The 10,726-nt window shown below is 50.6% G+C and overlaps 1 protein-coding gene across 2 annotated transcripts; it reads left to right on the plus strand.

Moving 5' to 3' along the window:
- The first annotated feature begins 4,001 nt into the window (after positions 1-4,001).
- Positions 4,002-10,726, plus strand: SSR2 (signal sequence receptor subunit 2). Of its 2 annotated transcripts, none has more exons than XM_074980844.1 (6): positions 4,002-4,050; positions 6,417-6,571; positions 8,099-8,197; positions 8,630-8,738; positions 9,313-9,390; positions 9,982-10,726. In XM_074980844.1, the coding sequence occupies exons 2-6, from the start codon at positions 6,417-6,419 to the stop codon at positions 10,090-10,092; spliced, it is 552 nt and encodes a 183-aa protein (XP_074836945.1). In that variant the 5' UTR covers positions 4,002-4,050; the 3' UTR covers positions 10,093-10,726. The 2 variants fall into 2 exon arrangements, with proteins under 2 accessions (XP_074836945.1, XP_074836946.1); XM_074980845.1 differs by lacking the exon at positions 4,002-4,050 and adding an exon at positions 4,051-4,073.

The following is a 10,726-nucleotide window of genomic DNA, read 5'->3' on the forward strand; positions in this document are numbered from 1 at the left end:
GTTCTCCGAACTCCCAAAGGAATCCAAAAAGGGTACAAATTTGTCACAGAGACTCAAATCAATGTGTAAGTTATTTCCCTCTTTTGTGCCCCCTTTCCCCCCCTTTAACTCTTTTGTCTGGTTTGACTGTAAGCCCTTTTGGGGCAGGGCTGCTGCCTCATGATGTGTATGTACAGCACCTAGCACGGCAGAGCTGTGAGCTCAGTTGACATTTCTAGGTGCAGAGTAATACAAGAGTAAGAATGATGAAATGGGAGCTTAAATGCCTCCTGCGAGATGCTGATGGCTGTGGACTCACAGAGGGTTGGTACTTTGGTTTGGTCCCAAAAGATGTAAAAGGCCATTTGATCAATTAAACCAGTCCATGCAGGATTCTTCCCTCATGATAATATGGAGATTTTTTTTTCTGGCCTAGAGCGGCTGGGACAGGGGTAGTGGAACATTGGAGCTCACGGTTCCAGGGCTGTTAAGAAGGGCAGTTGGCAGGAGAAGTTGCCTCTTCCTTTGATAGCCTGAGGGATGCAGTAGGAGATAGGACAAAAGGAGATTTTGGTGGGTCAGTGGATGACTCCCTTATAGCCCCTGAAGCTACAGTGAGCCTGAGGGAAGATTGCCAGTGTACAAGGTATGAGCATCTATGGGCTCGTGTTGCCATCTGAAACCATCTGTTTCTCCAGGGCTGCACGAAAGGCCTTAGAAGCAGCAGAGTCAATGAGTACTTGGAATTGCAATGAGTGTAAATCAGGGCAGACTCTGGCTCTTGTGGGCTGGGAGGGGATGAGGCTGAATATCTGCTGAAGCTCTAAGAAAAATTCTGCATGGGGGATTAATGTGTCATGGGTTTCCAAATATGTTGGTGACAGAAGACAGCTGAATGAATATGTGGAATCTGTCAGTCCTTGGCTATGTCTTGTCACTTGGATGTAATGTTCATCATCCAAAGAGATGTAGCCTTGTAGATCAAGTGCCCCAATGTCCAGGTACATCCTGAAGACAGTCTGACTCAATGTGCATTCTGGGTGCATCACTGGCACCCTTACCTCACCACCAGAGCTTTTGGTGACCCTGTGACCTAGCACCATTGCTGGTAAACGCTTTGTAATTCCTTGGCCTTCCATTCTAATCACACATCTGTACCGAGCAAGATGCTGAAATGGAAGCAGGGCTGACAGCATTTCTTGGCTTTGGGCTGCTATTAAAAAGTGTCTCATGACGAGGCCTCACTTGGCACTGATCTACATTTGAGGTATCCCAGAATCTTGGCAGCATTTTAGGGTTCATGCTGTGAGGAAAGGGAAGAAATGTCCCACATAACCTTATTCTGTTTGTTTATGGAAGTTAATCTTGACCTGGTGCTCTCGTCTCCCCCACCCCAACATCAGTTTCCAGAGAGTCTCTGAGATGCAGCTGACCGTCTGTCTCCTGACGTTGATGACTTTGGCAGCCCTGCTGGAAAGCCTAATTTTTGGCATGCTACTGCTTCTCATCCAGGAGCTTCTCAGAGTCACCATGGTCATCGGCTTCCTCCTCTACGTGATCATCACTAACTGAGATCAGCCAAGACCCCCAATTCCCTCTGCTCCCATTAGATCTTGAAAGCAGAAATATATCAAGGTGAGACAGAAATGGTAGAAGCAGATGTCAATGGAGATGACCAGAGAGCAGAGATTTCTGGAGAAAGACAGGTATGAACTTTGCCCGGCTTCCCATGCAATGCCTTCATAGCAACTTTTTTAAATCTCTTGAATTAGAATATCTTTAGTGACTTTTATCGGAGGGTCTAAGGGCTCCAGCAAACGTTAGTTGTTGCATTATCCCAGTTATTACTAGTGAACCTGCTACAGGTACAATAAACATGTTTCAGAGGGGTAGCTGTGTAAGCCCGTATCTGTAAAAACAAGGAGTCCTGTGGCACTTTAAGGTCTAACAGATTTATTTGGGCAGGAGTTTCTATGGATAAAAAACACTATATCGGATGCATTTATTTTTTACCTATGAAAGTTTATGCCCAAATAAATCTGTTAGTCTTGAAGGCACTACAGGACTCCTGGTTGTTTTTACAATAACGATGTGTGGGGTCCAGGCAGTCCTCCTGATGGCAGGAGATGAGCTGATGTTCAGTAGGCGTGCAGTGTCTTCACCGACAGTGCAGCCACCCAGAGGACATGCCGTTGCTCAGACCCCCGCCGTAGTCATTTGCTGCATAAGTCACCACCTCACCTCTGAAAGGGTTGAACCTTGTACCAGAGATAATCTTGCAGCTTGAGGTCAAGGAGGAGTTTCCTGCAGATGGAGCGGACTATTCCCCTTCTGCTCACCACCATCTGCTGTAGAGAAGGTTGGTGGTCCGGATTAGTTTTCTGCTGATGTGTTGGTGGGGAGGCACTTCCCATATGTATATTTGAAAAGTGGCATCTTCTGGATTTAGTCCAGGAGGTTCTTTGTGGAAATATAACACCCTAATCTAGGTGACAGGGTATTACAGAGGAGTGGTAGCTACTTTAGGTGCGTTGGCCTGATATTTTCATTATTTGATTCAGTTGTTTATGAACTAACTTTGTGTGGGGAAAAGTTTAACCACACTGGAGCACAGCATTTACTGAACTGCAAGTCCAGTAGCTTTCCAAGCTGAGCCTGCAAGCTGATTTCAGAGGCCAATGCTGTTGTGTCTCCTGTGAGTATCTTCTGGGAAAATTAAAATAGCAGGCTGAATCTATGCAATTTAGATCCCCGTTACATTGGCAGTGGAACTGTAGCCTCTCAACACAGTGTGCTGAAGTGACTTGTCCCAGGATTGCACAGAGATGGGACTAGAAGCCAAGAGTCCTGATTTGCAGCTAGGCACAGCAGCCTACAGGGAGAGTCTATATTTTGAGAGGTGCAGGCTACCAATAACTCCCATGCTTCAGTCAGCGTGTAGACCACGATGCCCCAATACAGTCCCTGGGGATATCCTGTCACTGCACAATTGCTTGCATATTCCAACAGAGGCTGGCCACTCTTGGAGATTGGATGCAGGGCAAGACGAATCCCACGTCTGATGCAGACTGAGAATTCCTCTGTTCCTAATAATTAGTGCAGACAGTCAGCGAGGAGGAGGTTGTGGAGCATAGACTCCTGGGGCTGGAAGGGACCTCAGGAGGTCATCAAGTCCAGCCCCCCGCCCAAAGCAGGATCAACCGCAACTAAATCATCCCAGCCAGGGCTTTGTCAAGCCAGGACTTAAAAACCTCCTCCATCCCTCTCCGTAATGCATTCCAGTGCTTCACCACCCTCTTGGAGAAATGGTTTTTTCCTAATATCCAACCTAGACCTTCCCCTCTGTAACATGTGTCCATAGCTCCTTGTTCTGCCATCCATCACTACTAAGAACAACCTCTCTCCATGCTCTTTAGAGCTCCCATTCAGGAAGTTAAAAGCTGCTATTAAATCCCCCCTCCCTCTTCACCATTTTAATATTTTCCAACAAAAAGTTAAACTCCCCATGAAACACACTCTGTCATGTTAATCTAATTGAAAACTCAATTTTAAATGAAAAACCAGTTTCAGGGGAAATTGTCAACCAGCCCCCATAGCTAAGCACTGATCCTGCAAACGATGGGCCTTGCGTGGATGTGAAGTTAAGCATATGCGTAAATCTACAAGGTGCCACCGGCCTTATTGTTATCATATGCATAAGTGTTTGCAAATAAGCAAGGAAGAAAAGAAAGATTGGGGTGGATAGAGGAGGAGGAAGAAAAGCGAGCAGGGTGGAAGAGTGGGAGGTGGCTAAAAACGGTAGGGGAGAGAGAAGACAGGAACAGCCCCAGAGCCCCACGCACAAGCTGGCAGCAGCCACAGGCAAGGAACACGCTGCAGACTCCTGTTCCCTATGCGCAGGCGCGCGAGGCTCCTTCCCCGGCGTGGTGCGAAGCGGACTCCAGTTCCCAGCGTGCCCCGGGGCGGAGGCTGGTTTCCGGGCTCGACGCACAGGGCGAGGACTACGCTTCCCGGCGTGCCCCGGGCGCTCATCGCTGACTCTTTCTTCCGTGGGGCGCTGAGACAGGCGAGGTGAGGGGCCCCGCGGGCAGGGGGTGAGGGACTGAGACTGCGGCGTCCTGGGGGTTATACGGGAGGCTGGGGGGGAGATGTTGGGGGGCCCGAGGGAGGTGGGGGGAGCCTGGGGAGGGAGGCTTGTGGTGTCTGGTTGGGGGGAGCCTGGGGGTGGAATTTGGGGGGGCTGGGGGACCCCAGAGGAAAGGGGTTTGGGGAGCAGCACAGGGCCTGGGGGGTACCGGGGGTAAGGGGGGCTGGGGGGCCTGGAGGGGGAGAGGTTTAGGGAGGAGCCCAGAGGGAGGGAATTGGGGGGGACCGGGAGGCCTGTGGGGGGATCGTGGTGGGGAGAAGGTGGGGGCCTGAGGGAGTTTGAGGGGCCCGTGGGGAGGACTCGGGGGTGTGTCTCTGACACGTCCGCGCTGCGTGGATGAAAGGCAGCTGGGGAGGTCCTGCTCCCGGCAGCCTGTAGGCAGGCGGTGCGCGGTCGGCGGGTCTGGCTCTAGCCGTGCCAGGCTCGGGGAATGCAGACACGTGGCTCTGCGGAGCAGCCAGGCCCCGATGCTGGCGCGTAGGATGAAGGAGCACTTCAGTGAACTTTGTCTGCCCTAAAGCGTAGTGGGTTTGTTGCTCACAGTGATATGAGGGAATGGGTGACTTAAACCGGAGCCAGAAAACTCTACGTCCGGCCCCAGTTCTTGTCCCTGCAGCTACAGGGGCGGGGGGGAACCAAACCGATAGAATTTTTGGTTATGTTCATAGGAGGGGGGAAAAATCTCTTGGCGTGTGTTTAAAAAAAAAAAAAAAAGTATGTTAGAGTGTAAAAGCTTTATGAGTGGGTATATAAAAGTGAATACATGGACACAAAAACAGCAACGTATTTTAACTTGTTTAATCCAGTGGATGAGCCTGAGACCCAGCCGCTTTAAGTCATCTGTCTTCCTCTCATCTCACTACAGGATTGTCATTTTCATGGTTATTTTTAGTACATGTGCTTCCTGAGGTATTAGCACAATGCTGCAGTGTTTGTTGTTGAGCTGTGCTTTGACACTGGTCATAAAAGGAGAAATGGCAGAAACAGTTTTTTTGGTCTTAGATGTTTGTATAAGTGTATTCTCTTTATAAAATGACTATCCTGATGCCTTTAATAATACTGATGAAGTGAGTCTGTGCTCATGAAAGCTCATGCTCAAAACTTTTCTGTTAGTCTATAAGGTGCCACAGGACCCTTCATTGCTGTTTAATAATACTGGCATTGTTTGGAGAGTTGTTGCAGCCTTGTTGACCCCAGGGTATCAGAGAGGCAACACAGTATGGTTGAGGTAATATTGTTTATTGGACTAGCCCTAGTTGGTGAAAGACGCAAGCTTTCGGGTCTCTTTGGAATAGCTTGTCTCTTTTACCAACAGATGCTGGTCCAGTAAAGCTATTACCCTGCTCACCCTGTCTCTTGAATAAATGTACCGCACATTCACAGAGCAGCCAGGAAAAAACCCAGTATCAGGTCATTGCTCTGCAGTTGTCTCATTCTGGTAGAGAAGTGTCCAGATATTCCAGGTGCAGTTGCATTGTCATTGTATTGAGTGGTCGGATCCCTCCCTCTTCCATGGCATGATGCCTTCATGTACAATGTCCTAAACCACACTGGTATTTGTGTTTCTTGGCTAGGGTGACCATATTTCCCCTGGCCAAAATGGGACTGATGATCACCCTATCCGGGGTGCAGGGAACAGGGCTGCTGCCCCGCTAGCATAGCTCCTGGCTTCCCGGGGCTGTGGGCGGCAGCTGGGCCCACCACACAGGTGCAGCTCCTGGCTGTCCCAGCTGGAGAAGTCTGGGTGGCTGTGGCTCCAGCCCCACTGCAGCCACAGTTCAGGCCCCTGCAGCCCCGGCTCCAGGGGCCCATTTCCAACCTCTGTGGCCGGGCTCCACCCCCTGCAGCTTCAGCTCCGGCAGCCCTGCTCCAAACCTCACCCCAAAACCCAGCTCCTTCTCCAACCTCTGCCTCCCAGGCCTTGGATCCAGCCCCGGATCACTCCCCTCCCCCCACCCCACGGTTCTGACCCCAATTCCTGTGGCCCTGGCTCAGCTCCAGCCCCTGCTGCGGGAAGCTGGGCAGCAGATGAGCCGCCACGCGGTCTGGCTGCCAGCGTAAAATACAGGGCAATTAGCCCCTTTTGCAAAATAAATTGGAATGCCTCAATGGCACCTGAAATACAGGGCTGTCCTGCTGAAAACGGGACAGATGGTCACCTTTTGCGTGACACATTGGGCGTGTATCTATTCTGTGCTGCCCATTACTGCCTCTTCCAAAAGGCCACCCCTTGTGATGTGTCCTGTTTGTGAACTCAGGGATTAATAGTGAGTGTTTTCCCCCCTTCCAGATGAAGCTGGTAGCTCTTGCTGTGTTTGCCCTACTGTCTGTCGCTCGCAGCGAGGAGGGGGCCAGGCTACTCGCCTCTAAATCTCTACTAAACAGATATGCAGTGGAAGGCAAGGACCTGACTTTGCAGTACAATATCTACAACGTTGGATCCAGGTAAGGGTTGCTTGTGTGCTTGGCCCCCCAGAGGCGTCCCATCTGTTGGATAGTTTTGGGGCATCTGGGGATGGCTGAGAGGTGGGGGTGGCATGGTGCCAGAAGCAGGGGCTGGGCCTGTCCCTGCACATACCAGCAGCAGGATCTGCAGTGACCCAGCAGCCTGTTCTGCTCCCCAGAGTGATATGGCTGGGGATCAGAGTGGGCTGGGCGAGATCGCTCTGCTTCCTGCTGGTGTGGTGAGTGCATGGCAGTGGGAAGAGGGACAACCCCTGCTGCTGGCCCCAGGCCCCCCAGTAATCCCCATGGTTGTGTCCCTTGGAGGGGGCGGAGGCTTGGGGAAGTGGTGTAATGGACGTAAGAGGGGGTGGGAGGAGATGGAGTGGACCAGGGCAGAACTTGTGGGGGAAGGAGAGGAGTGGGAGTGGGTAGCTCAAGGGCAGAAAGGTGGGGGACAGGCAGAGTGGGCTACCCTGCCCACCCAGGACAGCTGTGTTGATACCCTTCAGGTGTCTGTCCCTGAGAAGGGCAGGGACAGGTATTGGGAGTGTGTCTCTGCAATGTGTGTGTGTCAGGAGATCGGGGGCGGGGACAGGCGTAGTGAGGGCATCCAGAGCGTAAACCTTTCTCAGGTTCCTCTCTTATGCCTCCCAAATTCCCTGTGGAGCCGGGAGGGGAACTCTGGGGACTGGATGGGAAGAATTTTGTCGTATTCCTAGATTGGAAGGCCAGAAGGGTCCATGGCTGTCACCCCTGATTTTGTTACCATTGTTAAAACGAAGGGCTGTTTTCGCTGGAGTCCAGAGGAGTGTTGACTTCAGTTGGAGTAAGGGTGCACCATCAGGCCCACTCAGGAAAGGGTGTGTTACGCAGCTTCAAGGGCTGGGTGTTTCGGGGTGGGAGGGAGCAGAGTGATTCTGAAGGGGTCTCAGTGGATTCCTTTGTGTATGGGAAGCAAGTCCACATTCGTTGGCATGTGTTTCTTGACTCCTTGTCCCAAAGCTCACGCCTAAGCTCTTACCAAGCTCTGGCTTTCCCCTCTCTAATTCCTCCAGTTACTCCTTCCTCTGTTCCAGCCCTGGTCCCTGCCTTCACCACATCTGGCTTTGCATCATAAATCACTGGTGTCCAAATCGCTGCAGTTACAACCTGCTTCCTTTCCTGCTGCTTGTATGCCCAATGAAGTGCTCCCTTCCTCACATGCACAGACTTTTTTCGTTGGCTTCCTGGCTCTTATCAGTTCTTCCCACCGGTGCTGTCTTCTGTGCCTGAGATCTAACCCTTCCCGTTGGCGCACTTGTCCTGTGCTCATCTTTGTGCCTTTTTTACTCCAGATCAGTCCTGCTGGCAATTAAGCATCTGGAACTGCACTTTCTTCTGCTTGTGAAGTAGTTGGTAGCACCAATGGGCTAGCAGGGACCCCTTCCTTTAGTCTAACCCCACGTTGGGACTCCAGCGAGCACCTACCCCGCCACCCTCCTCCGGCTCCATTCCTGACCCCTCTCTCTCTCTCGCTGTTGCATTTAGTGCGGCTTTGGACGTGGAGCTGTCAGATGATTCTTTTCCCCCAGAAGATTTTGGCATTGTCTCTGGAATGCTTAATGTCAAGTGGGACAGGATTGCACCGTATCCTTTTGCAGTCTGAAACAGTCTCCTCCCACCATGTCTTGGGCCTGTTGTTGAACTGCCCCGGTTCCCTCTGAGGCCCAAGGACATCTTGATGCTTCCAGCTCTGTACGTTTTTCTTGAAATGCAGGTTCACCTGACTTCTGGCTAAGCCACCCAGGGCAAACCCCAGGGAAGTGCTCTGGGATCTCCAATGTGCATGCAAACAAGATCCAGGTCTTAGGTCAGGTAACACCCCCCCCGCATATTAAATTGCATGGAACTCCATTTGCCATCAGGGAAGGAGGAGTAGATGAGTTGTCCCTGTAAGGGTCTGAATCAGTAGTTGCAGGTGGTTTAAGATTTCAAGCTGTTGATTAGACCCAGCTGCTTGCTGTTTCTGACCTTCCTGGGACAAAATGCAATTAGTTTCCGTAACCATCTGTTATGCAGAGCCAGCAACGTGTCTCACACTGTGGTCCTGAGGCCCCTCAAAGCTGGCTACTTCAATTTCACCTCGGCTACCATTACCTACCTGGCACAGGAAGGAGGGCAGGTTGTGGTGAGTGGCTACTCCCTTTCTGCTGAACTTGATCATGTGCGGGATCGTAACAGCAAGTTTCGCAGCAGAGATGCCCAGCGAGTGCTATTAGATGCACTCCTAGGGGGTGATGGATGGTCTCTCTCACTTTCCTCAAGTGTTCGCTGCAATGCACCTGCAATGCCAGGCACAGAGGAGTTGGTATAGCAAGGTCCTGAGAACAGGTTGGATGCAGGAGGACACCAGTGAGGAATTCTACAGGAAGATACAGCTGAAAGAGAACCTAGTGCAGAAGGTTATGCAGTGCAAGTTACAGCTATTCGGGCACATCCGTAGAATGAACAGCAAATGAAAAATCAAGACCCTGGTATTTGGCATAATGGACGGTTTGAGTATGAGAGGCCGACCCCACAGAGAATGGGTAGATGATGTAGTAGATTGGTGTGGAGCTTGTCTACAGAAACTAAACCCCTCCTCACTGGACAGGGAAAGATGGAAGGAAATGGTGGGAGAGGTATCAGACACCAACAGGCGCTGAGCCCACGGTTATTGACGGTGATGACAATATTTCTCTCTCCCCTCACCCACATTTCAGGTTGGCTACACCAGTGCCCCTGGGCAAGGAGGAATCCTGGCTCAGAGAGAATTTGACAGGAGGTTTTCCCCACACTTTGTAAGTATCATTAGACCAATAATTGATTCCTTTTCTCACAGTGATGGTGTCGTTCAAATTATTGTTGACCTATTGCATGTGGGCTGGATCATGGTGTGAAAGCAGGAGACCAGACACTAAATGAAAAGCCACCTGGGAAATTCCCAAGGTGGTGCCTAAGCTTTTGGGGGCAACATCTGCAAAATCTTGCAGAAAAAATGAAAAATAATTAATTGTGGCCTGTTAGACTTGCTTCTAGGAATGAATCTGTGTTGTAATAATATATATACATACACACACGGAGATACACGTCTTGTAGACCTGGAAGGGACCTTGAGAGTCATTGAGTCCACTTCCTTGCCCTCTTGGCAGGACCATATATATATATATATTTTTTTTTTAATCTATTTGCCCCAGATCCCTAAAGGGCCCCCTCAAGGACTGAGCTCACAAACCTGAGTTTAGTAGGTCAGTGTGCAGGCCACTGAGCTATCCCTCCCCACTAAAGGTCAAATCAAAATGCTTGGGTGGGGTGCTCAGGTGTGAGGAGCTGGGGGCTGGCCTAAACACGACCTATTTTAACTACTACTAATTGGTTTCCCCTTCTGCTAGCTCGACTGGGCAGCTTTCGGAGTGATGACCCTTCCCTCCATTGGAATCCCCCTGCTGCTGTGGTATTCAAGCAAAAGAAAATACGATACACCCAAGACCAAGAAGAACTGAATGAAGCTGAGCGCAGCCAGCGCCCCAGAGCTCAGGAACCCCACTTAAAATTACAGTGTATTCAGAGCAGCAGCAATCAGTGACTGGGCTGGCGGGGTGGGGGGATTTGTATAATTCTTGTGGCCAGTGACCTGTCACTTTGTTGGGGTTTTTTAACCCTTTCTCAGCAGATCTGGAGCAGGCACGTCTCAGGTTCTGTTGTAATTAAATTACAGACGCAGCTGCAGTACCAGCATGCTAATACCACCCAAGAAGTATGTGTGTGGGAGCCTTTCTGTAGCACTTGTGGGATCACCACTGCCTACTGAATGCCTGGCACACGTGGCCAGATCTCCTTATGCCACGATCTTGGCCCACTTCCCCAGCGTGTTGTGCTTAGAAGGGTCCCAGAGGATTGATTGAGTGATGGTAACTCAGACCTCCTTTCTCTGCAGGTTTAATAGCACCTCTGTGTCTCAGCCAAGTGGTAGTACATAAACCTCCATAGAAAGATGCCTGCCCCATAAGGAATGTTGGCTACAGTGCTGTAGTTCAGTGAGCAATTGACCAGTGTTTGTTTTTCTGATTACTCTGTTGAGGAGGGTGGGACTGGACGCACCAAGGGTTTTATAATAAAATGACCAACACAAAGTGA

This window comes from Carettochelys insculpta, chromosome 30 (assembly GCF_033958435.1).
Source record: "Carettochelys insculpta isolate YL-2023 chromosome 30, ASM3395843v1, whole genome shotgun sequence".
Taxonomy (NCBI): Eukaryota; Metazoa; Chordata; order Testudines; family Carettochelyidae; genus Carettochelys; species Carettochelys insculpta.

Coding starts and splice junctions, on each gene's coding strand:
- SSR2 (XM_074980844.1), top strand. CDS start 6,417: ATGAAGCTGGTAGCTCTTGCTGTGTTTGCCCTACTGTCTGTCGCTCGC. Junction 8,198..8,629: donor AAGTGGGACAGGATTGCACC/GTATCCTTTTGC, acceptor TCTGTTATGCAG/AGCCAGCAACGTGTCTCACA. Junction 9,391..9,981: donor GGAGGTTTTCCCCACACTTT/GTAAGTATCATT, acceptor CCCTTCTGCTAG/CTCGACTGGGCAGCTTTCGG.